This window comes from Diceros bicornis, chromosome 8, assembly GCF_020826845.1.
Source record: "Diceros bicornis minor isolate mBicDic1 chromosome 8, mDicBic1.mat.cur, whole genome shotgun sequence".
NCBI lineage: Eukaryota > Metazoa > Chordata > Mammalia > Perissodactyla > Rhinocerotidae > Diceros > Diceros bicornis.
This window is the reverse complement of record NC_080747.1, coordinates 616655-642892: the sequence shown is the minus strand read 5'-3', so window position 1 is coordinate 642892 and position 26238 is coordinate 616655. Positions and strand designations below refer to the sequence as shown.

General features: G+C 62.8%; 1 protein-coding gene across 4 annotated transcripts in view; it reads left to right on the top strand.

Moving 5' to 3' along the window:
- The window catches only part of CTBP1 (C-terminal binding protein 1), a 29795-nt gene extending 4248 nt beyond the window's left edge, over positions 1-25547 (top strand). The window contains exons 2-10 of one of the 4 annotated variants that reach the window (XM_058546515.1): positions 6523-6717; positions 8701-8855; positions 16887-17031; positions 18191-18397; positions 20825-21039; positions 22654-22784; positions 23452-23579; positions 24231-24348; positions 24606-25547. In XM_058546515.1, the coding sequence (XP_058402498.1) occupies positions 6711-6717; positions 8701-8855; positions 16887-17031; positions 18191-18397; positions 20825-21039; positions 22654-22784; positions 23452-23579; positions 24231-24348; positions 24606-24792 (1293 nt within the window). In that variant the 5' untranslated portion in view covers positions 6523-6710 and the 3' untranslated portion in view covers positions 24793-25547. Of the gene's footprint in view, positions 1-6522; positions 6718-7331; positions 7579-8700; positions 8856-16886; positions 17032-18190; positions 18398-20824; positions 21040-22653; positions 22785-23451; positions 23580-24230; positions 24349-24605 lie in introns of those variants that run through there. The other 3 variants (XM_058546516.1, XM_058546517.1, XM_058546513.1) reach the window with 3 other exon arrangements.
- The last annotated feature ends 691 nt before the right edge of the window (positions 25548-26238 follow it).

The following is a 26238-nucleotide window of genomic DNA, read 5'->3' as shown; positions in this document are numbered from 1 at the left end:
AAGGCCAAGCCAAAGACGTTTGTTTGCTTCGTGAAGCTTTTCATCCTATGGCAACTCTCCCAGAAGGCTCACACTTTTCCTGTGCTGGTGGCACGAAGCAGGACTCCATCCAGGCTGTGTCCTGGCCCTCACTTGTGGGGAGGCCTGGCTCAAAGCCCCGCGTGCCCGCGTCCAGCCCCGGCACCGCCATCCGCACAGGTTGGGGGCGACCCACGCCGCACTTCGCTCTGCCCCCCCACGGGACTTCACAGTCCACATCGCGGACCGCCTCCTCCAGAAGCTCAGCTGCAGACCCGCCCACAGGCTGCGCACTGTGGGGCCCTCACATGTCTGTCCAGACGAGTCCCGGGGTCTCCTGCGAGGAAACGCCCTTTTCCTCCAGAGCCGGAGGTCTCACGGGCCTGGCGTCCCACCAGGCGTCACGTGGAGGCTCTTAGTGCGTTTGAGTTGTTCACACAGCGTCACCGTCAGGGAGGTGGTCCCTTGTGTCCCCCGTCAGCCCTGGAGCCTGGCTGCAGCCCAGGGCCAGGATGGCTACGTCGGTGCCAGGGTGGGAGCTCTGCGCTCAGCTGTGGAGGAGGGTGACAGCCCGGTGGGCCTAGAACCTGGGATGGTTCAGAAGAAATCCCAGCGGGTCCAGCTAGGGGGTGGGGCAGGGGTCAGGCCGCAGCCTGAAGGGAGCCCTTTCTGGACCCTCTCTAGCTGTGAACGGAGGTCTGTCGGGAGGCGGGCTTGGTGCCCACGGCGCTCTCGTTGGCCACCTCATCCAGTGGGCTCACTGTGAACTCCGAGGTCTTGGTGAGTCCTGGTTTCCGTGTCCCGCAGCAGCTGTGAAGCGTCTCACCTGGAAGGGCGGGGAGGTGACACTCCCGAAACCACCCGTCGCATTCGGTGAACCAGCGTTCTTTCGATGAAGATAAAGTTCTCGTTTCTAGGGTTCTGGAGTATCACAAAGTTGTCAGGATACGTGCACCTGCACACATGTGCACACGTGAAGACACGTGGACTAGGTGAACACGCGTGGGGAAAATCTTGGTGACGAGTCTGTCCTTCACGATGGTCTTTACTAAGCATGTGCCGTGGGTGAGGCCTTCCTGGTTTACCGTGAGTTGAGAGGACAGCGCAGCGCATGTGAGGCTGACCCTGGCTGGCCAGTCCTGCAGGAGGTTTTACGTGGCCCTGTGCCCCTGCCCCATGTTGCCTGAGGGCGTGCCCTGGCCTCTGCTCGGCTCAGTTCCTGCCTGCAGTAGGCAGCTGTGCTCTCAAGGCGTGCTTGGCACTTTGCCCAGCCAGACCCTGCCCCAGGCAGCATGGCCATGCCCCGGTCCTCGGGGCCTCCAGACAGGGTCAGCCAGAGCCATGCCTCACTGCTGCCCGGAGAAGGCTGCTTGGTTACTGCTGGCTTTTTGGCCAGAATGATGCGCCAGGAGGGAGCTGGGGTAAGGGTCAGCCAGGGGAGGTGGCTTTCAGGAGGGAGCCCGGGGTGAGGGCCAGCCAGTGACAGGCAGGGAGGTGGCTTTCAGGAGGGCGTGACTGATGGCGTTAAGCCGAAGATCGAAGAGCGAGAAGAGCGAGAAGCCGCTAGCGGCATGCAGCCTGTTCTGGCTGAGGGTCTAGCTTGACGGAGGGAAAAGGACAGGCGGGCAGCGGCTGGGGTTGCCAGCTGCACTAAGGAGTTGGCATTTCACTCTGAGGGCGGGCCAGGCATGGAGGGTCTCAGGAGTGGGGGTCTCTGGGCTTTGCTTCTAAAGCCTCTGGCTGCGGTGGGAGGGGCCGGGGGATGAGGCGGCTGGAGTGTCCTGGTGGAGGCTGTGGTGGAGTGAGGGGAGCACTTAGGACCAGGGAGACTGGCTGGTGGACTGGCCGTCGGGGTGCGAGTTTGGGCCTGAGCAGGGGGGCCAGGCCGGTCACTGCAGCTGGAGAGGAAGCAGGGCTGCTGTGGGGGTGTGTTCGGGGTGTACGGAGCTTGAGATGCTCTTCAGAGCTGCAGGAGGAGGCGTGGGCTGGCTGGGGAACGCTGATCCTGTGTCCAAGGCGTGGTGTCACCCGGGCAGGGTTCTCGGGACCCCTGGGGCTTCCTGCACACACTGGTGCCGGGGAGCTGGTGTGATTGGTTTGAGGGGGCTCAGCGCCTCAGGTGACCCCAGAGTGTGCCAGCTGCAAACCCTGGTCCCTCCCAAGAGTCACACAGTGGGATCGGTGGCGAGGAGTGGGCAGGGCAGGACGACGAGCACTCAGCGGCACGGAGCTCTCCAGACACCAGCGCGAGGCCGCCCCCCGTCGTCCGTGGTCCCCTTCCCCGCCCCATTTTCTTTAAACTGTTTTGGGGCAGTTTTAGACTCACAGGAAGATTACGAAGGTGGTACAGAGAGCGTCCGGTCCCCCGCACGCAGCTCCCCTGTTGCTGGCGTTGCCACTGAATCCCGACCGTCCCTTCCTGTCCTGTGCCCCTGCCCACTCAAGTGGTGCTGTGCCGTGAGCACACAGCACCACAGCATGCCTCACCGTCCCTCCGTCCTGGAGTTCTGTGTGGACGGTCGTGGCGGCTGTCTGTGTGGGCTCCTCACATGCCCTTCTGCTGGGCCGAGCTGGGGCAGCGGCTGACAGTGGCGTCTGCTTCGGCTCAGTCTTCCACCGCCACCCCCCTCCCAGCATCTGCCCGCCCTGCTGGCCACTGCGTTTCCCACCACCTTACCGAGTTGCTAGGACGCGGTGTGCACACCTGGTTGTGAGGCTCGGTGTGGTCCTGAGGCTCAGTGTCGCTGCCGTCGTGTCCCCCGAGGTGGGCCCCCGGCCTCCCACAGCCACCGCCTCCAATAGCACGTCTAGTCATAGGTGAGATGGGAATAAAGCAGGCGTGCGTGTCAGAGTTCACTCGCTCCCCGTGTGCCGGCTGAGCATCATGGCCGCTGTGTGCCGGGCATCCGCTAGGTGCTGAGCGGGACACCCGCCGAAGCCCCAGTCCTGGCAGAGCTGACGTTCTAACCGGGGTCTCCAACTAAACCAGGTCACACGTCAGTCCCGGAGTGGAACACCAGAGTAGGGCAGGAGGTGACCAGGGAGGCCCAGGGGGTGGGGGCAAGGCTGGGAGGAGGCGAGGCCTCTCTGCTGGAGGAGAAGAGAAGGGAGCCTGGGAGTGTCAAGTGTGGGAAAGTGCTGGGGTAGAATAACATGGCAAGTGCAGCCCGGAGCAGGCAGCCGACTGCCCTGCCTGCTTGGTGACCAGGTGTGGGGGAAGTGGGATGGGCGAGGGAGGAGCTCGGGATTGTCGTGAACTGGTGGGAGGGCTATGGGGCAGGCCAAGGGGCCCCATCAGGACTGCAGTGGCCTGTCCTGCATGCTCAGAGCCCCGGGTCTGGGCTGACCAGGGGCGGGCCTCTAGATACCTGAAAACCTTGGGCCAGCCTACTGCGAATGTGAGACGACCTGTTTGAGCTCCCCTGCTCGCTCTTGCTGCTGAGGGGACCGAGTCACTGCCCTGCCAGGTGTCCCTGGGTGCTGGCCACCACTTGCCAGGATGGACCCCTCACCAGGATCACCAAGGGTGCTGGGGCCGTCCCTGTAGTGTCTTGTTCCTAGAATTTGTTTGCAAGGCAATAGCCCTGCGTCCAGCCTGCCACTCTCACAGACCTGGGAAGGGGGCAGGGTGGGCACGTCTGGAATCCTGGGGGGACTGTGGCCAAGACCCCATCCCAGCCATGACCCCAACGCTGAGCCCTTGCCTCTGATGCTCGCCCCCCCACCCCACCCCCAGCCCAGCCCCAGGCCCTGCCCCCAGCCAGCTGCGCTCTGGGGATTGGGTGGCGGGTGCCGAGGCTCCAAGTGGGCGCAGACCTTGCTGGCTCCCACAAGACAAACCCTGGGTGGGTACAAGAGCTACTGCTGGTCACGGGCCAGCGACTCTCGGGAGACTTGTGTCGGCCACTGCCAGTTGGAGGGGGCGGGCGGTGCGGGCACCAGGAGGACATGGAGTGAGTGGACCTGAATGGACGCAGGCAGGGCAGAGGGGCACAGGGTGGAGAGGGAGGACCCGGGCCTCGGTACTCACAGGCAGCAGTGCACCCACAGGGGGTGGGTAGGAGATGACCCTGCCCGTGGTCCCCGGGGTCTACACCCACTGGTCACAGGCCTTGCTCCCTTCAGCCATCCTTTTGTTCTCTTGTTAAATGTGGGGCTGTCCCCCGGAGGGCGGAAAGCCAGCAGAGGCCCTGGCCCAGGGCTGCCTTCTATAGGAGGTGCCGCAGGTGCAGGTGGCCTGGTGGCTGTGAGGTCCCGCAGGTACCGCTGGCCCTGCTCTCGTGGCTTGTCTGTCCCTCGGGAGCTGCCCATCTGTGGCCCGGCCGCCCACCTGGTGTGTTCTTGTCCCCCTTTTGCCTCGTCCCCTCTGCCCCCTTCTGTGTCCAGGAGGCTCTTGGGTTATTTGCAGTGACGAAATCACTTACAGGGGCTTCTGCTGGGTTTGTCTCCAGAAACAGGGTGGAGTTAGTGTTCTCACCCAAGAGCCCCCAGCACTAATCCAGAAGCTTCCTGTGACTGCGTGGTCTCACTGGTGTTTCAAACAACTGGATGGTCAAATTCCCGCATCACCTGCTGGGCTTGGCTCGCCTCCCCTGGCCCAGCAGACGTCATCCTGTCCGCAGGGCACCGAGGCCTGTGGGGCGTTGGGGCCGGGGAGGGTGAGAGCCAGACTCGCCCCGTCCGTCTGCAGCACTGGCCTGGAGCCGCCTCTGGTCTGCATGTTAGGCCCTGAGACCTGCCCAGACCCCCGAGGCCCGCAGCTGGATGCAGGCTGGCCTTTGAGCCCCATGTCTGCAGGCCACTCCCCTGGTGGGCACCCACCACCCACAGTAAGGTAGCGTGGGAACACATTCCGGCCCCTTTTAGGCCCCTCTTGGGCCTGTAAACCTAGGCCAGGCATTGGCAAAGCATAGCTTCCTTTTGAAATCCTCACCTTAGAGACTTGCGGCCATGCGGAGCTACCTTCCTGCACCCCTGCCACCACGTGTCCTGGAGTGGCCTTGGGCTGCACTTGGCTGGCCTGGCTGTAGCTTCTCCAGAGGGACTGGCTCGGTCACGGCGTAGTTGAGCCGAATCAGCAAAGGACTTGGCCTGCCCGCGGCTTGGGTACAAAGCAGGCTGCTCTTGGGGTTGGAACAGAGGAGGCCGTCAGGCGTCACACCTGCAGACACGGGTGAGCGGGCTCCAGCACTGCCCCTGGTGAGCGTGGCTGGGTGGTCTCGAGCCAGCACAGCCGTCTGACCCCAGCCCAGACACACAGGTCAGGACAGCGGGGTTCCCGCTGGTGCACCTGCGGCACGTGAAGCAGCCGGTTCTCTGAGCGTGGGTTCCATCCACTGGGTCCTGGGAAAGCCACAGGGCCAGGTCTCACGTGGCCCCAGACCCGGTTGTTGCACCCGGGATTCAGGCAAGGGTGAGGGCTGTGCGTGTTCTGTAGGCCGCAGGCCTGTCCCTGGCTGTGAGGGGTCAGGCCGCCCAGTGTCCCTGCGGCCAGCAGTGGGCGGGGGATGGGTGCGTCTGGTCTCCACGTCTGTGAAGCTTCCTTTCTCCGTGGAGCCCCTGCTTTGGCTGGGCCGCCCGAGGCGCTGCCTGATCTCAAGGTGCACGTCTGTGGCATTGCGGGTCCTGGTCAGTGTGACATCCAGCTGCATGTTGGGGTCAGCCCCTGTGCCGTATCCTCGCATCGAGAGCAGGGACCGGGCTCTCAGGGTGGGTCAGGATGTGCTCCCTGGGGGCTGGGCAGTTCGTGCTCACTACTAGACCCCCGAACCCTCATCCCGAGTCCCTGACCAGTGTGTGACCCATGTGCGTGCTCTCAGGGCTCTGTCAGGCGCTGGCCGCTTTCCTTGGTTGTCCTGCCTCTCAGGAACAGCTGCGCAGCATTTTTGGGAGAACCACGTGGGGAGAATTTGGGAGAATTGCATGCCAGTTCCTGGGACGCTGCCTGCAGGGGCGGGCAGGGACTGGTGGGGTGGACGGCAGGTGCATGCGCAGACCTGGGGTAGCCCCCACCTTGGGGCATCATCCGTGCAGGGTCTGCGTCCCAGGGCCCCCCCCCCCCCCCGGCGGCCTCGTCAAAAGTCCACTCTCCCTGCCCAATCATGGAGGCCCAGGAAGCTGTTGGCAACATGAGATAGGACTGGCCGCAGACCCGCTCCCAGGGCCCTCCTCTCCCCATGCACAGTGCCCCCAGCCTCCTGGTTTGTAGACACTGGTGTCGTCTGGGTGGGGCCAGCACTCTTTAGGGGCTCCTGAGTATGTGGAGGTGACGCTGGGACTGGACCTGGAGGGTAACCCTCTCGCTGCGTCTGTGTCCCGGCTCCGTCCCCACCGGTCACTACCATGCTGTGGCAGGGCCCTGGTTCCAGGTAGGTCCCAGCCTGGCAACCACGGGCACGGGTCAAGGATGCAGTGAGAAGCTTCACCTTCGTGGGACTTCTGGAGTCTTGAGTTCCAGTCGACCCTCAGTGGTATTTTAACGTGTCTCTTGTGTTTAATTTTTAGTCAGACTTTGATCCCAGCGCAGGCTTCGGCGGTCGCCGTGGATCAGGAGCCTAAAAGCTTTGGTTCGAGACAATAAGAGACGTGGGATGAGGATCCAGTGACAGGACGCGGTTCTGCCCGGGGATTCTGAAGATAAAACGCTGTGAAAGTGGAATTCATGGTCGTGCAAGCCGAGCCCCTGTTCAGAGATGTCAGGTCGGTGGGGCTCCTGGAGCGTGAGGCTGACGCCGCGGCCCTGCCGCTGTGCAGAGGAGCTGCCGCAGGCGGTGTGCGGTCGCACTGTCTGTGCCGTCCAGGATGGCCACGCGCCTTAGGAGGGCGTGTGCGGTGGGCTAAGACGGCGACGCGCCCTGCGGAAGCGTTTCCCTGCATTCCTGGGATGGTGGCCTGGGGCCCAGTGGTCAGTGGCAGAGTGGGGTGTAGGCCTCAGTCAGGCCTCACCTTTGCTGCTGTGGTTTGTTTGTCGAGAGGTGTCCTGAGGGAGGTGGGTGCTTGGCCAGGCCCCGCGTGCGGCAGAGCGAGGGTGGGTCCTCAGGGGTCCCAGATGGAGATCTGAAGTCCCAGCCACCCACCCAGCCAGAGAGCGGGCGGGCCGGGCCACAGGCGGGCGTTGGTGTGTTCTGGTCGCTCTGCCTGTGAACGCAGTGCTGGGTTAGGACGTTGCTGCCGAGATGGAGGCCTGTTTTGGCATTGGCCGCGTGGGTGGAGGCCCAGCGCGCTCTGGGCAAGGGTGGGTCCTCGGTCAGTCGGGAGGGCCCTGGGCCTGCGTCGCGGCAGGCCTGCGGGTGGTGTTTTCTCATCTGCTCCTTGCCAAGTCTCAGTGTTCTCTCCGTCAAGAGATCCCCAGCCGCGGTGCCCGGCCTAGTGGGCGTCAGGTCCTGCCTGGGGTGGTGGTTTCAGCCTGTGCTCTGCAGCCTGCTGTACAGCCCAAGCAATCACCGAGGACCCCGAGAGCTTGGTTCACGTGGGGTGTTACGATGGACGTGTGTGTGTTAGAAGTTAAAGCTGAGGAATGCTGAAAGTGGACATTGATAACTTCACTTAAAAAGAGCAACAGTAAACCCTCCACGCTGAAGTCAGTGACCTTCCCAAGTGAAAGTCACTCTTCTCCGAGTGAAGCTGGAGAGACGAGGGGCACTGTCTGCACGGCTCTTTGCGGTCTGGTGTGACAGCACATCTCTGCCAGGCACCCGGGGCCTGTGTGTGGCACTGTGGGTGGGAGGGCCGGCCTGGAGACACACTGCCTGCTCGCTGGCTCTGGCCTTGTGGAGCCGTCGCCAAGAGCCACGGGCCTGGGGCGGGTCCTTGCTGTTCACGAAGGTGGCGGGTGAGCGGCACGCCCGCGGGAGCGGTGGCCGCTGACGGGCACCTTCCAGGTCCTCGTCCTGTGCCTTGTGCTGCCCCCGTGCTGGCCGGGACTATCCTAGGGGCTGCATGGTCGCTCCCCTGGCAGGTCTTTGTGAGGCTGTGGGCTGGACAGGCTGACGACGTCTAGCACGGCCCCGGGCGGCCCCCGGCAGCTGCCGTTCTGTGTGTCGCCTGTGAAGCCCTCGCTCTCCTCGGCCCAGAGTGAGGAGCGGCTGCCTCGCTGTGGAAGGAGTCGGTTCTCGTGGTTGTGCATCGTTTCGTTCAGGGAAGGGTAGGGTCGGCCGTGTCCCACGCTGTGACTCCTCCGCCTCCACATGGCTTCTCTCCCTTCAGTCTACAAATGGGAACGATGCCAGGCACCGGCACATGGTCGTGTTGGGTTTCTGGGCAGCCGCGGGCAGAAAAGACACACCGGGGAGTGTTCCCGGGGCCCGTTACCTTAGGATCTGCGTGTCCAGTGTCACATGGTGAAGACCCTGCTGCTGGGACACAGCACAGGGGCCCCCGTCCTCCCCTCCTCACAGGGCTGCCCGGGGTCTCCACGCGTCTGCGGCCCTGCACCCTGTGGGGGATGGCGACGGTCACCACCGGTCAGTGTCCACTCAGGTGCCAGTGAGCTGAGCGAACACCGGTTTGTTTTTCCCACTGATGTTTAACTTACTCTTAACAAAGATCCTGGCGACTGGACACTCAGAGTAGAAGGTTCTCGGGTGGCTGTGTGGCCCTGGGTGGCAGGCGACAGGTGTGGCGAGGTCTGAGCTGGGGCCCAAGCGTCCTCAGGGTGCTGAGCGTCCGCTCCTGTTGTTGCAGGCGTCCGACCCCCGATCATGAATGGGCCCATGCACCCCCGGCCCCTGGTGGCGCTGCTCGACGGCCGGGACTGCACGGTGGAGATGCCCATCCTGAAGGACGTGGCCACTGTGGCCTTCTGTGATGCGCAGTCCACGCAGGAGATCCACGAGAAGGTAACACCGTGCAGGGGCGCCCGTGGGGGTGGGGAGGGTGGGCGAGTCCTTCAAGCCGCCCAAGTGGGCGACAGCACTGAGGCACACTCCTCAGCGGCTCCCACCCCCCCAAGACAAGAGCGGCTGCTGTCATTGTTACCTGGCCCTGTCAGAAGGCAGACAGGATTTACTCTGGCTTCTCGCATCGTCTCCATTGTAACCAGTTTTCTTCCAGAAAGTGGATCCTGCGGGCGTGGATACAGTGGACGGCATTAGAGGCCGGCAGGCCATGTCCTCCTGGTCCCCAGTCAGCAGGGGCAGCCTCAGCACTCCCCCGTGGTACCCAGAGCTGGCGTGCCAGTGATTTGCTGGTAACTAGCTTTGGGGCAACTTGCACGATTCGTGTCCTCAGGTGCCCAGATCCCCGCAATGTGAAATACATTAATCTCGTTTCTGTTTGTAGTCACGGCCAAGTAAGTACTCCCACTGAGACAGCTGGAGGAGCTGGACGGAGATTTAAAAAACTTAAAAGCACCCAAGAACTAACATGATCCAGAGAGGCCCAGAGTCTGCAGGGAGGGACAGGCCTTGCCAGTGTGGATCCGGGGTGTCTGCTGAGGTGCTGAGGTGGCTTTTGGCAGCCTGTGGGCCTGGCCTGCTCTGGGTTGAGACCCTGGAGAAAGGATGAAAGAAGAAAGGAACCAAACGCGCCCTCACACAGGCCGCCATCCAGCCCGATGGCATCTGCATCGAGGCTTGAACTTGCGGTATAGGCATCCGCACTGCCGTGCCCCAGCACCTCACAGAAACAGTGGGACGGTCCTCCTGGGAGGCAGGTACCACCAGCCTGGGTCTCCAGTTATCGCTCTGAATCATTTCCTAGTACAGCGTCCATCACACAATCAGGATAACCAGGCGGGAGCAGAGATGAGAACTGTGAGCAGAAGCCAGCAGAAGCCAGCAGAAGCGGACGATGGAGGCCGAGCCCCAGAGCCGGGTAGACGGCTCTGCCACACCAGAGAGAAAACCGTGCTTGGAAATTGGAGGGGGAGCTGATAACTATAGAAAGAGACAGAGCAGATTTGGGGGAAGAGTTGAGAAGATCTAGAGCTGAAAAATAGCCAAGCTGAGGGTAAGACCTCACTGGGCAGACATAGCACCGGTCAGGGTCAGGGCGGGAAGGGGGCCGGACGCAGGTTGAGGAGCCACGGTGGGACGTTCACATCTTCTCACTGCACCTTGGGCCAGGGAGGGGATGGGCCAGAGGCACCGATGAGCTCACGGCTGACGGTTTCCCAAACTGTCAAAAGATGGCCGCCGACGTGAGGAAGCCAGCCAGTCGCGGAGCGCACGCGGGATGGCCCCTCTGGAGAACACCCGTGTTTTCTCAAAGCTGAGCACACGCTTGTAATACCCCTGCGGTCACACTCCTGGTGTTTATTCCAGAGAAACGAAATGTACATCCACACAAATACCTGTGTGTGAGTGTGCCCGGCAGCTGTAATCCTGATAGCTAGAACCCGAAACTCCAGGGGGCCTTCTCCCCGGCACGTGTCTGCCGTGGTGTCCTCCTCAGCTGTAACGGGGAGCAAAGGAGCTGTTACATGCGACACGCTGGATGGAGCTCTGGGACGAGAAAAGCGAATTTCTCAGGGGTGCACGCTGTGTGATTCTGTTCATTCTTCAGTGACGGAGACAGGCTTGACCAGGGCTCTGGTGCGGAGGCACGTGAGTGAAGAGCCAACACGAAGGTGTTTCTGTGGAGCTGGGCACTCTGTGTCCTGTGTCCTGTTGTGGTGGTCGCCACTTGAGTCGACATGTGATGAGATTACAGAGAGCTGCACAAACGTGCACACCCTTAGTGTGCAGGGAAAAGACGGAGAAGTAACCGAGGTGGACAGACTCCTGGTCACGCACGGGCTCGCCACTGCGGGAGCCAGGCTAGGGTCACGGAGCGCTCTACTATTCTGGCAACTTTTTGTGAATCTGAAGCTATTTCAAACTCAAAAGATATTTTTTAAAAAAACCCATACGTGAAATGAAACAGAGACATACAGATAGAAATTTTTAAAAGCCATAAACAATATTTAAACAAGTTTTCCCAGTAAATTTGAAAACTAAGACAAAACAGATGCTTTCCTCTAAAACTGTAATTTACCAAAACTACCTCAACAAGTTAATATAAAACCCAAATTAGCAAGTTAACAGACACCCTGGGGAGAGGCAGGGATATGGCCCTCAGTGAGATGGCAGACTCTGCCGCCACTGCAGACAGACAGACTCCAACCTCACAGGAAGCCACAGCCAAGGCCTGATCCACAGCCACGTCGTCAGAGAAGAACAGGTAAGTGCACAGCACCGCCCGAGGGACGGCCTGGTGCTCTGGCTGGAAGAGAGCACTGGGGCCTGCATCGTAGCGTCCTCCACCTCCGATGGAGTGTCGAGCAGCAGCGAGAAAGGGGTCGTCAGAGAACCAGGACCTTGGAAATTAAACACGAGTGAAAAGTGCACATTTTAATAGGACGCATGGAAGACACAGTCAAGGGAAGCCCAGAAGAAAGACGAAAGCAATGAGCAAGAGGGAGAGAGGCACAGACCCCCAGGAGCTCTGTGCCTGGCCTCCTGCAGCCCTCTGGAATTTCCTGTTTCCCAGTGGACACAAGTCCTGAACAAGCAGTTCCTTTCCCAAGCTTTGCTGCCAGGTGTGGTCAAGCGACTGAGTCCACCCAGGGAGAGGTAAGTGGGCTTCGTGTGCAGGGTTGCCCGCCCTCTTTCTGCTGGCTGGAAACCAGATGTGACGGCTGGAGCCTGGGCAGCCCCCTGGACCGTGAGGAGAGGCTGTGTGCTGGGAAGGGTGGAGCAGCAAGTCAGGAGCCTGGGGCCGTGGTGGCCGTGGCCCTGACACAGGCCCCTGGACCCCTGCAGGCCTGGGGGGAGGGATAACAGCCTGTCCCAGAGGGCGCTGAGGGTCAGGGCTTCCTGCCTCCTCACAGCTAGTGGGTGCCGGCTGTCCGGCTGTCCGTGCTTTGTGGGAGGAGAGACAGGGTGTGACCGCCATGCAGTGGAGGGAGCGTCCAGAGCCGCAGGGAGGCTCCAGCTCTCCTGCACACACCCAGGACGAGCGTCGCTGCCGTTCACTTCGGATCTCACCAAGGCTGGGGAGGGGGAGCTACCTGCAAGGAGACGGGAACCTGACCCGCCCCACGCTGGGCACGTTAAAGCGTCCACCGAGAATGGTTTTCAGCCAGAGCCGCCGCTCGGAGCGAGCTGCTGGTCCAGTGTCAGAGGCCGTTCTTCTCAGCCATGGTCTCCGCGAGCCCTCTAAGGACGGACATGTGTGAAACGGGCAGCCATGGAAAAGGAAGACCTGGGAACCACAAAACAGTGCTTCCATTGAGGGGGCCGGGGTGCAGCAGGTGCTGGGAGTCCCCGAGGGGCATTTTTGGGAAAAGGGGGATCCCGTCGTGGTGTGAGGATGAGGGAGTAATTTGGGGATGTGCTTGAGGAAGGGTTGCAAGCGTACAAGGAGAGCATCTCCAGGCCCTAGCGGGGGCCTGGCAGGAGTGAAGCTCCCCGTCCCAGGAAGGAGGTGCTGGGGCCGAGTGAGAAGTGAAATATAAATCCCGGAAAAATACAGAAACGGGCTTTGCAGTGAGTGGCGGGGTGGCGGAGCGACCCCGAAACAGCCCCTGCCCGGGGGCTTGAGGACACGGGAAGTGGCTGTCAGTCTGTGCGCCCCTGGGGACAGTGGGCGGCCCATGGTACCCACACGTGGTCATCAAAGTGTAGGTGGTGTGTCTGGAGGGGTGCGTCCGCTGTGCTGAGGCGAGGACAGAGCAGAAGCAGTCGGTTCTGCAGAACGCGGGGCTGTGTGAGGGGCGTCATTGGGAAGAGGCCGTGAAACAGCCACAGCAGAGCAAAGCGTGGAGACCCTCGAGGGTGGCTGGGAGTCCAGCGGGATGCGGGCGGGGCATAGGCGTGTGGGCAAAAACCGAGTGCCTGCCAGGAAGCAGGTGCCACGGCCCCCCCTCTGGCGCTCAGGGCATCATGGTGCAGCCATGCTGCAGTGCCTGCGCTGCCAGAACACTGAGGGAGGCCTGGGCGTGAGGTGGCACCCGCGCATGCTCGTGGGGTCGACATGCCACTGCCGATTTTGATGGCACTTTGGCACTTCTGTGACCCGCAGCATGCGGTCTTCAGCCTGGTGTCCCACTCGGGCTGCATGCGGCTGTTTGTCGTAGAGAAATACCCGGAACAATATAGAAGTGTGTTGGTGGCACTCTGTCACCGCGGTGCCTCTCTGAGCAGCAGTTCTACAGAATAGGCCATGCCTGTGCGTGGGGACCTGAAGAGATGAGTAGAATGTAGAGAAGACGCTGAAAGCTCGTGGGCCGGCACAGCGTGTGTGATTGCGCAGAGGAGGCACAGCAGCCCCGTCAGGGATGGAGAGCGTGGGAGGCCCGGGCCGGTGCCCACCAGCATGCACCTTCCTGCCCAGACAAACCGTGGCCTTACTTTGGGGTGGTGCCCGGTGAGTACCCCTCAGGCCCTGCTGCCACCAAGAGCGTCCAGGGACCTGTGCTCCCCCAGTCTGGAGTCAAGGACACCAAGTTCGGTCACTAGCCCTGCCACACAGCTGGTGGAAGGTGATGGGAGTGGACGTCTGCTAGGGTGGCTTCTGGGAGGCTGCTGGTTCCCAACCTAAGGGGACAGACTTGGCCTGGGGCTTCCTGCAGAGTTCCTCCCTGGGAGGTTGTTGTGATAGCCGGGAGTGTCACAGCCACTTGGCCACCATAAAAGGGAACATGAGGAACCTGCAAGGGGAGTGGACCTGGAGGCTGGATGCAGCAGCTGCGGTGGCCCTGGCCTGCGGACTTTGGACAGAGCTGCTGCTGCAGTGGGCTTTCATCCTGCAGCTGAGCACAGGCCTCCCTGGTGTAGGTTCGGGGGTGGTCTCTCAGTAGTGTTCAAATTCCTGTTTTGAGAACACTTCAGCTAGTACTGTGTGACTAAAAATATGCTCGGTAGAAAAAGAAGTAGGACATGAAAAAAATAATGTACCAAGGAACACATGTGGGCAAGTCACACTCAGAAATGCAAATTAAAGCTAAAATAGTGGATTCCACTTTGCATCCATCACATGTAGCATTTTAAACTCCTGAGTGCCGAGTGTTGCTCGGTCGGTGATGGTGGGTGAACCACACCTCTGGGTGCAGCTGGCAGCAGTACCCAGAGCCTTAAAGCAAGTTCTCCAGGTGACCCACTGGTTTCTCCTTCTAAGAACTCATCTCAAGGAGATAGACAAGTACATGGGTTTTATTGCAGCACAGCCAGTATTAGCAGCAACCCAAACGCCCCCACAGTAGGGAAGTTCAGACAAATTGTGGACCATCCATCTTGGCGCGTAGCATGAGACAACTGAAAATCGAGACTGAAGACCGTTCACTGCCCTGGTTAAATGCTCAGAATAGAAAGCCTGCTGTCACGTGCCCACACGAGCTTGTGCTGTGAGGGTCTGTCCAGGACCCAGGCTTACCCTGCATGCCTCTCCCTCAACGATGTATCTGTCCCAAGTCCGGGGCTGCTGCTCCTAACACTTGCTCAGGGACGTCTATCTTTCCATTTCTAGTGCACGGCCGTGCCTGCCCCCAGCGGGCACCAACCAATCTGTCTAGACACAACTAGCTCCCATAGCACCCTGCCTCAGCTACCGCAGGGGGTCCTTCCTTGCTGGCTCTTGTGGCCACCCCATCTGCAGTCCACACAGCACAGGGCCGCCAGAGGGGTCTTCCTGGTGTCCCACCAGCTGACCCCACCCCCCACCCCCCGTGGCTCTTGCGGCCTCCACCGCCTGTGCATCTCCACTTCCTGTCCACTCTCCCCATGTGCTCCTGGTTAAAGCCTCCCTCTCAGGGGTTCTGGCTGCTACTTTGCTGTTACACACAGGTCCTCGCCCCATCCACACCAGGTCCAGTCGAGTCAAGGTACCAGAGGTCTGTGTCCTTTTGCGGCCTGGATGCCTTCCCAGGAGGCCAGGGACAGCCCTCGGGACGTGGGCAGGGTCAGCTTAAAAAGCACATTCACCTGTTATCCTCAGAAACAGTTAATTGGGAGTAGCGAAAAGAATTGCAACTCAGGATGTGCGTGCTCTGGAACCACAGGCAAACCCCGAGAACAGGAGGGAGCTGCTTTTATAGAGAAAAGGAGGAGGCGGGGGCTGCTCTAAAGGAAAGTCCACTGGGGGAGAGTGACAGTTCAGGGCGGCAAAGCCTTCTCATTGGCCGGGCTGTTGCCTTTGGGGAGAGGAATCTTCCTTCAGTAGGGAAGCGGTTGTCTTTCCTGTTTGGCGTAACTGACATGCTGTGGGCCTCCCCTGTCCAGTCTGGTTGGGGTCTCCCTCATTTCACAGCAGCCACTCAGCCCTCACTCAGGCTCCGCCCAGCAGCTCCCCTGCCTCCAGGAGCGCAGATTCCCGGGATCCAGCCCGTGCCTGCAGGACTGGGCCCAGGCCCCTCTGCCTGCTGCTCCACTGCTCGGCCTGGCCCGGCCCTGTATGTGTGGTTCCCCGTGGCTGTGTCTTCCTGGCCATGCCGGCCTCGGAGGGATGTGTCTGTCTCCTGGGCAGCCCTGTGTCTGGCTAGGACGGACGTCCAGTCATTGTGGAAGGGGCCAGACGGGCAGCTGGCAGTCTCCCTCTGGTGTTGCGTCTACACATGGACCACCCTCTCTACTCCCCTCGCCCACAGGCTCCGAGTCCAGGCTTCTCCCTCCAGCCATCTGTGCATGGCCGTCCTCGCCGCCCTCCGCGGGGGGACCCAGGGTCACACAGAAAGCCCCGTCTGCAGGTCAGGGTGGCACACACAGCAGTCACTGCGGGTCCCTGAATGTGAGCGGCGCACTGTTGTGACCCCCAACCATGACATGCCATGAACCACTCGTGTGTCTGGAGCGTAGAGCCTTCCCGCGGAGGCCCCAGCCCTGCGGTCCCCTGCCCGTGGGCCCACAGATGGGACATTGTGGGTCTTCGGCCGGGGTCTGTGCGTCCCGCGCGGCCCCTGGTAGCCCGGGGCGGAGTGGGGGGGGCGCTCACGGCCCTGCTCCCGCCCTCCTCACCCCGCGCCAAGTCCCCACGGAGCCGGGTGGGGCCATGCGCGTGCGTAAGGGCCGCTCCGCGTGGACGTGGGGCCGTCCGCGGAGCCCTGCCCATGGGGCGGTGCATGCCCCCACCCGGAGGTTTTAAAAGGGGCAGCGCGTGCGTCCGTGTCACCCAAATTCTCGGGAGACGTGGGCCCAGGTCTGCCTGCGTGGGCTTCTCGTGGGGCCACCTTATAGGCCCCGCCGAAACACGGGGACGACGCCCGGGTAGGCGTCCGGGCCTGTCCTGGAGACCCACGGCCACCTCCGCGGGAGACTCGTGCCGGCCGCAGCTGCCTTGCGCGCCGAGCGTGCGGGAGGACGGCCCACGGCCACACTCCCGAGAGGCGCACAGGCCAGCCCCTCGGGCATTCGCGGGGACCCCAGATGGCGACGCCGCCCGAGCGAACGTGGGGCGCGGACCTTGCAGGGGGACCGCCTCTGCGCTCCCTCCGCGTGTGAGGTCGAGCGCGGCCCCCTCCCGGGGTTTGCTCGTCATGGGCTCAGCGTGTGAGTCTACTCCGCGTGGCTGTGGCGTGTCGTAGCGTCGCCCTTGTTCTGGCAGCGGTTTGTCAAAGTGGCCCCGCCGCTTCTCACCGCGCAGGCAGGGTCCCTCTCAGCGTCGGGTGGCGCGGAGGTGAGCCCCCTCCCACCTCCGTGCGTCGTCGGTTTCCTTGAGGAGTCTGAGCTGCAAGTCTGAGTGAGTCCCACTCCAGTCCCCTGAGCCGTCCTGAGGGGGAGGGGGGCCTCCGCCCCGAGAAGGGCCGCCGCGCAGCGCGCAGGTGAGAAGAGGCCGTTAGGAAGCCGCAGGACGCTGGGGGGGCGCCGCAGCCGGGGGTGGACTTGGGGGGAAGGCCCGCATGGCCTCTCGGTGCTGCCCGGGCCTGGTTGACCCCGTGGTGCGCTCCCTGCCTGCAGGTGCTGAACGAGGCGGTGGGCGCGCTCATGTACCACACCATCACGCTGACGCGGGAGGACCTGGAGAAGTTCAAGGCACTCCGGATAATTGTGCGGATCGGCAGCGGCTTCGACAACATCGACATCAAGTCGGCCGGGGATTTAGGTAGGATGCTTCTGGATTCTTCTCTCCTCTGCAGCTTCCTGCCGCATTTCCTTGGTGTGATTTCCTTAGCTTTGTCTTCTCAGTTGGTTTAACGTCGCGAGCCACAGGCTCCTGCTACAGCCTCTGGTTTGGTCGAAGGGGACTTGTGAGCTGGCGCCGGTGGGGCCCCACGCTGGTTCCCCTGCAGGGCAGGAGCGAGGTCCAGGCAGCTTTCCTGAGGAAGCCGGGCCAGCCCTCGCTGTCCTCTGTCCCGGGGGCAGCGTGCATTCTGCACTCCTCTCCTTCACTGGCAGCCGGCGCCCCCTCTGGGGCCGAGGGGAAGGCGAGTCCGCCTGCAGGCGGCCAGGCATCCCTGTCGGGGCTTCACAGATCCCCACCCATAAGATGCAGTGGGAAAGGCGGTTTATGCTGTGACTTAAGATACACTCAAGTGTACACGTGTATGTGTGTGTGCACTACTTGTGAACACACACGCTTGTACACACGTGTGATTTGCACAGTTAGAGGCACACTTAACCAATGCTCACCCATACCAAGTTGGGTACAGTCCCCTGTTTTCTGTGCCGTCCTGTCCTGTCTTTTCCCCTTCTCGTGCTGGTCACGGCTGGAGAAGGGGAGTTCAGGCCGAGCAGGGCTTCTCATCTAGGACGCTGCTTCAGGAACGACAGTCACAAGGTCTGGTGTTTGACGTCACAGTCTTGGGTTCACTCTGCTCCTGTGCAAGCCCCTCATGCCCACCACCATCCCACTGGCACCTGTTCCTAGGGGCTGTGGGGGCTGGGAGGACGGGCCGCCCCAAAGCCGGGTGCCACTTGCCCTTGGGAGCCGTGGGAGGCAGGAGGGGCGGTACCTATGTGGGTGTGGGTGGCTGTGGGGCCAGCTCCAGATTCCAGCCTGACCGTGACCCCTTCCCAGGATGTCGTGTGGCAGGTGGTCCAGGCAGGGCAGAACCGGCCTTGGCGTCTGCCCAGGCGGCCTCTCCTCCTGTCCCCCACCCCATCTGCCTGGGCCCCCAGGTGGCTTTTCCACACAGCACAGGACGTGTAACCTGCGTTTGTCTCGTAGCCTCTCTTGGTGGCTCAGGGACGTGTCCTTTGGCGTTGCACAGGTGAAGTGCCAGGGTGGGCTCTGGTGACCGCCACGTGTCTTGTGTCCTCAGGCATCGCTGTCTGCAACGTGCCGGCAGCGTCCGTGGAGGAGACTGCCGACTCCACCATGTGCCACATTCTGAACCTGTACCGCAGGACCACCTGGTTGCACCAGGCACTGCGGGAGGGCACCCGGGTCCAGAGCGTCGAGCAGATCCGGGAAGTGGCCTCCGGAGCCGCCAGGATCCGCGGGGAGACCTTGGGCATCATCGGACTGGGTATGTTAGCTTCTGCCCTCGCCCCTCTGTGGCCTCGGCTCACGACGAGGGCAGGGCTTGGCTGTGCTGTCAGATGGTGCCCCTGCCCAGGGATGGCATGGGGTGGAGGGCGTTCTGCCGTGGAGGCTGTGCTGGTCCTTCTGCCCCAGGAATACCAGGCGTGGGCCACACACACACGCAGACACCAAACAGGTGCCCACAGGGTCACGCAAACGCACAGCCACCGTCACTGACGCAGAGTCAGCCCACGCTTACGCAGTCACGCGTGCTCACCCCGCCCCCTGCCCCCAGTGATGGCAGAGTGCATGTGGCCTTCAGACGAGCAGCCACCTGCTGGCCCCGAGCGCTGCCCCCTGTGGAGGAGGTTGTCCACTTTCTCTGCCGTGCATTCGTGTATTCGTTCGTTCACTTGCTGGCTCTGCGGGCGGCTGTCCTGGGCCAGGCACCCTTCTGGGTCCAACACACAGCAGGGAGCAGGCCTGAGATCACCCCGGGCCCGGCTGGAAGCAGAGAGCAAGTCTGTGTGTGTGACCCCAGGGGTACAGACATGTTGGGAGGGGGCGGGGGAAGGGGCTTGGAGGTCTGGGGAAGCGGGGCGAGGGTGCGTGTGGAGGGAGGGGCCTGGGTGCGGGGCCGGGGCTCCTCTTCAGGCCACTCGGCACCGTCCAGCATCGTTCTTGTTGGTGCTCATCTCCATCCCAGAACACGGGCTCCCCCAAGAACTTCTGCCCCGTCCCCTGGGACGCCCCGGCATGGCCAGGGTCATGGCTCATTGCTGGTCCCTCACACTGCTTCCTGGACCTTCTCCCGGCAGCATGATCCCCCACTGACCTCCCCGCCCTCACCCCGTTGGTTCCACGGCAGAGGCACCACGTGTGTGGCGTTGAGGAAATTGGAGGGACATTTGGGGTTGTCTTGGTGACAGGGACATTGGTGCGTTAGTGCAAGAGGTTGGGGTTGTCCCTCGTCCAACATGACTCACTGTCCCACTGGATGTGTGCATGTGACACCAGAGCCCAGTAGTCCTGTGGGCGCTCCACCCCCAGCACCTGGGCCTGCCTTGCCCCTCCCCCTGCCCCCCTCCCCCAGCACCTGGGCCTGTCCCACCGCCTCCCTCTGTGCCCCTCCCCCTGCCCGTCCCCCCCTCCCCCAGCACCTGGGCCTACCCTGCCGCCTCCCCCTGCCCCTTCCCCCAGCCCCTTCCCCCAGTCCCCTTCCCAGCTGGTCTGAGGGCAGGGACTGGTGCTTTACCTTAGGTCTGGCCCAGGTAGCTTGTTGAAGGGCGAGGAGGTAGCTGGCAGCCGGGTTTGCCTGGCCTTGTGGGTTTTGGGGTCATGTAACCTCTTCAAGTTATGTCGGTCAAGAGACTCAGTGAGGTGGTTTAAATGTGCCTCTGACCAGGTGGGCTGGGGCCCCCCAGGGTCTGCCTCCTGACCAGCACCAGGTGGCTGCTCTGGGGACTGCTGCGCCTACTTGGCCCCAGTCCCTCCTCTCTGCACCCTCTGGGGCCTCTTTACACGGGTGCTCCCTGCATCTGGGGACATAGTAGGAGTCACTGCTGGGGACAGACTGTCCAAAGCTGAGTAGCGTGAGATGGCGGTCACTTGACTTGCTTGTGATGCTGTGGGTCAGCATTTTGGGTGGAATTGGCGGGACTGTTCTGCGCTGGCCTCCGCTCGGGTCACTCATGGGCCTAGTGGTCGCCTGGGGCCTTGCAGCCGTGCTCCTCAGGCGTTCGCCTTCCTCAGGCTTCCTCCTGTGGTGTCTCCGGGTCACAAGGGCGTTCCGGCCTCTGCTTTCCTTGTTGATGTCCTGTGCTCAGAGCAAGCCCCGGGGCTCCAGGAGGGTGGGGCCCTGGGGTGTTGGTGGTCTTCAGGGTGGACAGCGTGCACCACAGGCCCCTGATACATTGGGGTTGAGGCCACGTCCTGCTGCCTCACATGGGTCCGAGGGTCAGCTGTGTCACCAGGTCTTGGCCCCCCATGGTTCTCTCAGCTCTGTCTCGACTCCCCAGCGGCTCCACTGTGGCCGGGTCAGAGCTCCCTCCCGTGGTCCTTGGTGAGGGCTCTGAGCCCCTTTGCCCTCTTTCAGGAGCAGAGGAGCATGGGTTCCACTCTTCAGGGCGCAGAGGCTCCTCTGACACCACAGCCCCCACCCCACGGCGCTGCCCCCGTGTGTGGTGTCCTCGGAGCTTCCTTCTGCACTCCCTGGGGTCACTTCCGGTCCCCGCCCCTGCTCTCTGAAGCCTGACCCCGGCATGCATGGCGCTGCCTGCCCCGGTGCCCCCACCACTTGGTGTCTGGAAGCAGAAGCCTTGGGGCCAAGAGGGCCTCACTGCCCGCCCAGGGGTGTGTCGTCCCCCCCCACCCCATGTCGCCACCGGGCCCCTCGCTGTGGTGACGCCTCTGTTTCTGTCCTGCCTACCAGGTCGCGTGGGGCAGGCAGTGGCGCTACGGGCCAAGGCGTTCGGCTTCAACGTGCTATTCTACGACCCCTACCTGTCGGACGGCACGGAGCGGGCGCTGGGGCTGCAGCGGGTCAGCACCCTGCAAGACCTGCTGTTCCACAGTGACTGTGTGACCCTGCACTGTGGCCTCAACGAGCACAACCATCACCTCATCAACGACTTCACCGTCAAGCAGGTGGGCCCACGAGCCTGTGCGGGTGGGGTGAGGGCCTTCCTCTGGCTGCTCTTGTCGGGGCTGTTTGGGGGTGGGGGGCACGGCTTCCCTCTCCCCGCCCCTGCGGCCTGAGCAGTGGCCCTCGCGGGTGCCGTGAACACAGACAGCAGTTGATCGTCCTCTGGGCTCCCTCAGGGTGAGGGACCCACTGCAAAGGCAAACCGCTGACCTCTCGGTGCCAAATGCTTTTCAGGTCCTATTGCCTCACAAATGGGACAGACCCAGTGGCCTGGGGGGTCTTGGGTTTGGAGGGTGCGTCCGCCCATGGTCGCGCTTTGGTGCCGTGTCGTCAGGTGGAGGTTTAAATCTACGGCTGGAGGTGTTTGTACCGTGGAGTCAGCCTGTGCCCAGCTCGGCACGAGCTCTGCCAGCTGTGTCCTAAGCTGCCCTGGGTCGGGCAGGACCTTCCCGCTGGTTCCAGGCCTCGTGTGTGGCTGTGTGCACTGTGACTTTATGTGTGTGTACATGTGCACAGGGGCACACACTTGGTTGTGGGCAAGTTTGTGTGTGTACATGTATGAGGGTACAGCTTCATGTGTGTGCTGCTTTGCCCACTGCATGTGTGTGTGTGTGTGTGTGTGTGTGCATATGGTCACGTGTGCACGTGGGTGTGTGCAGTGACGTGCGCATGCACACGTTTACGTGTTTGTGTATGTGGAGGGCCCGCCCGCCATCTGCCCCAGGCCCCGCAGCCCCGTAGCCCCGTGGAGGACAAGACTGGTGCCCACATGGCTCCTCCCTTTGTTCCTGTCAGGGTTTGGAGGGCAGGAATGGCCTGGGGGTGACCTAGGGGTGACCTGGACTGCTGCCTGTGCCCACAGCCGGGCGGGCTTAGTGGCGGTAATGTCAGAGTCACGAGCAGTCGCACCTCAGAGCAGGGGCATCTCCAGGCCGACTCGGGCGGCCCTCAGCAACAACAGAGGGACAGACGCAGCTGTGCTGGAGCGAGGGGGTCAGCGCAGCCCCTTCGGAAACAGCTCCCGCTGGGCCACCTCGAGGACCACGTCTCAGAGAGCGCCCTGAGGGCTCAGTCCATCACCCCAGGGCGTTTGGGATGTGTTTCGCGGTCCTGAACCCCCAGCTCTTGAGGCGAGGCCCTGTTTGGAGGAGGTTGGGTGCCACCTTCCCAAGTGAGTGTGGGGTCAGGAGCCGGGCCGCAGGGCTGAGCGCTCGGACGCCACTTCCCAGGCGCCCCAGACCCTTTCCAGGCACCACGTGCAAAGTGGGGGCCGGGCTCGGAGCCCCCACGACCCGGCCCATGCCTTGCTGCCTGGGATGGGAGGAGGCCGGGCCATGTGTTGGTGCGTCCCCTCTGGCCAGCGGCCCTCGGCGGGGCGGAGGCCACCTGGGCCTGGAGCCCTTGGCTAGCCCGGGAAAGCCCGGATTGCTGCAGCACAGCCGCCCGGGGCTTCAGGAACAGGACCTGAGAGCCGCAGTGGGCCTGGGCTGGGCAGGGGCCCGGGTACGGCGTCCCTTGGCTGGCCTCTCCGCTCCCTGCCCAGCTGCTCCCTGGTCGGTGGGGCAGGTGAGGAGGCCCATTGATTGACTCTTGGCACTGTCACTGTGTCTTCCCAGATGAGACAAGGGGCCTTCCTGGTGAACACGGCCCGGGGCGGCCTGGTGGATGAGAAGGCCCTGGCCCAGGCGCTGAAGGAGGGGCGGATACGCGGTGCGGCCCTGGACGTGCACGAGTCAGAGCCCTTCAGGTGCCTCCCGACGTCACCCTGGGCCATCCCCGAGATGGCGCCTCTCCCGGGCCGGGTGCTCGCACAGGCTCACACCCCACAACGGCCAGTGTCAGGGGCTGGGCCTGATGGCTGCAGTGCCAGGGAGCGAGGCCTCAATGCCAACACGCAGTCTCTGTGCTCCGGCCTCGGGCTCCTGAGGGCCCAAGGGCAGGACTGTTTCTGGACTTCACGTCCAGCCCACAATCCTGCTCCAGGCGGCCCTCCCTCCCAGGGCCTGGCCATGTCTCGGTGGGTGGCTACTGCCATGGGCCAGTCTGGCTCTGGGTTTCCTGTACGTGGTGGGGCTGGGGGGAGGCTCCAACCCGTGCTCCATGCCAAGCACCCAGGGGGCACTGTGTCGATGGGTTGCCCAGGTGTGTGAGGGGGCGGGCCCCTGTGTGGCCACGTCCAACGGCCCCGCAGCTGAGAAGCCCCTCTGGGCAGTAAGCGAGCCCCAGGTGGGTCTTCAGTCCTGGAGGACAGCAACTCCCAGAGCCAGGTCCCCCCAGTCTAGGCCCCTCCCCACTGCTGTCAGGGGCCTGTGGGCAGGATTGACCGTCCTGGCGGCCGCCCAGGTCTGATGGAGGGGTGGGGGTGTGGCTCTGGACAGGGTCAGGCGCCCTGACCTGCTGTGCACCGTCTGCAGCTTCAGCCAGGGCCCCCTGAAGGATGCGCCCAACCTGATCTGCACCCCCCATGCGGCCTGGTACAGCGAGCAGGCGTCCATCGAGATGCGTGAGGAGGCGGCCCGTGAGATCCGGAGAGCCATCACAGGTGGGCCGGGGAGGTCCGGTGGACGGAGGGGCTCTTTCGGAGACGAGTGTCTGCCTGGTGGCCTTCCTCTGTCCCCACTCGTTTAGCCACAGCCATCTCGTGCTGGACGGAGTCGGGGCTGAAACAGACCCACCCTGGCACAGACGTCCCGGCCGTAGCAGACCCCAGACTCGGAGGAAGTCAGCCCCCGGGTCTTGTGGCTAGGCCGTGCTGGTCCTCAGTCAAGCCTGTCCCCCGCTGGCTGTCACCAGTGCGCTTTCAGCCCGTGTGTCATTTTTTGCCACCTGTTTAAAAAGGTGTGTCCTTGTAGGCCTGCTGGGCTGGGTCCCGTCGACTGCTCTCTGACATCGCCAGGCCGAGCAGACAGGGTGGGGGGTGCCTGTGAGCTGAGGGCACCTGCTCGGGGCTGGTCCCCGACCTGCAAAGGTGACTGTGCCAGACAGCTGGGACCGTCTGCAGCTTCAGCCAGGGCCCCCTGAAGGATGCGCCCAAGGGGCGTGCCTAAGGGGAGTGAGCCAGGAGGAGGGGCGAAGCCGCAGACTCCTGCAGCCTGAGCTCCGTGTCCTCGACTGAGCCGCATGCTCCTGGGATCCCCTTGGTGGCAGCTGTGTAACGCGGGTCCCGTCCTTCCTCTTTCCACTGTCTCTCCAGGCCGGATCCCAGACAGCCTGAAGAACTGCGTCAACAAGGACCACTTGACGGCTGCCACCCACTGGGCCAGCATGGACCCGGCCGTCGTGCACCCTGAGCTCAATGGGGCCGCCTACAGGTGAGCAGGGGCCAGAGGGGCAGTGGGCCCAGTGGACACAGATGGTCGGGGGGTAAGGGCCCAAGCAGGGCGGTCTTCAGGGCCTGGTGGACACAAGACCATCTGGGTGGAGGCCATGCTGGGGCAGGGGGTGGGGTGTGTGGGAGGGGGTCCTCCCCAGTGGGTGGCTTCCGAGAGTAGCCCCCTGCCCTGCACTGTTGGTGCTTTGGCCACAGAAGGGGCTTGGCCCAGGCTCACCTGGGTTCCTCCTCTCCCAGCAGGTACCCCCCAGGCGTGGTGGGCGTGGCCCCCAGCGGCATCCCGGCTGCCGTGGAAGGCATTGTTCCCAGCGCCATGTCCCTGTCCCATGGCCTGCCCCCCGTGTCCCACCCACCCCACGCCCCTTCTCCCGGCCAAACCGTCAAGCCCGAGGCGGATCGAGACCACGCGAGTGACCAGTTGTAGCCCGGGCAAGTTCTGCAGCCTTGGTCGGTGGGGCCGTGCCCTCGGACAGGCAGGTGCAGAGGTGGCCTGCAGGTGGCCACGCGTTCCAGAGACTGTCCAGGCTCTGGGTGGCCGAGAGGTGGCGCCCAGCCTCCCCACGTTGACTGTAGTTGTCCCGTCCCGAAGGCCGGCCGCTGCCCTGTGTCCTTTGCGTCCTCGTTAAGCAAGACAAGTTAGTAGTTAACCCTCTCATGAATGTCCGTGTCCGTGACCAGTCTCTAGAACATCACAAAGGATTTGTTTGCTTAGCTGTCAGCCGGAGAGCCGAGGGAGCCCTCAGCAAGTCCGTGTCAGGTTATTTTTCCTTTTGTATGTTGGAACGGGCCTGGAATGAGGCAGTTGGCAAACTTCTCAGGACAATGAATCCTTCCTGTTTTTCTTTCTACGCCACACAGTGCATTGTTTTTTCTACCTGCTTGTCTTATTTTTAGAATAATTTAGAAAACAAAACAAAGGCTGTTTTTCCTAATTTTGGCATGAACCCCTGTGTTCCAAACGAAGACGGCGCCATGACGCGGCTCGAGACGAGGAGAGCGTGTGGCCCGTGGCACCCCGGCTGTTGGCCTCTGTCAGGGGTGCGAGGGCGCAGCATCTGGCCGGCGCCGTCCGTCCTGCTGACGTGGTAGCTCGCGGTATCTTGGTTCAAATCATGTTTGTGACTGTCACCATTTGTATGAATTATTTTAAAGAAATAAAAGCCCCAGAAAGAGCCAGTGCGCCTGGCGTCTGCTTGAGCAGCCTCGTCTCGCAGGGACATGGGAGGCTCTCAGCCCTGGCTCTAGTGCCCTTGAGCACGAGAGCAGGTAGCACCAGGGTCCTGGCCCGGAAGCTGCGTGCTCTGGGTGGTGGTGGGCGGTGCTAGGACGAGGGCCCACCCTTCTCTGCCTAGTGCCCCCTCCGCAGGCGGCCGAGACCTGGGGCATAGTGGACACCAAGGCCTCTGCAGGAGAAAACCAGGAGGAAGCTGCATGGCCGCGTGAAACGGCGGCCGTTCCTCGAGCAGCTCGAGGCAGAACCGGTGTGTCCATCAAACCACGGCTGCTCCCCTGGCAGCCCTGGCAGTGCCCTCCAGCAGAGTCCTGTGCACGTGGGGCCGCCTTGCTCCCTGTTCACAGCCCTCCCTGGCACTCAGAGCCCTCAGGATGCCACACCCCTCCCCTGCCAGGGCCCCCGAGTGTGACCGGTGTGGGTCATGACCTCTGCCCTCCTGTGTGCCTACATGACCTTGACCCAGCTGCCCTTGCTTCTCAGTCTCACACTAGACTGGGGCAGGGGCAGGACAGGGCCTCGGCTGCCCCCAGAGGCCTGCTCTTTCCTGAGCTTGGCGTTTCCCTCCCGGCCCCAAGCCACTGCCGGGGTGCCCAGGGGTCACACCTCGGGTTCTCCAGCTCTCAGCTCCTCTGTGTC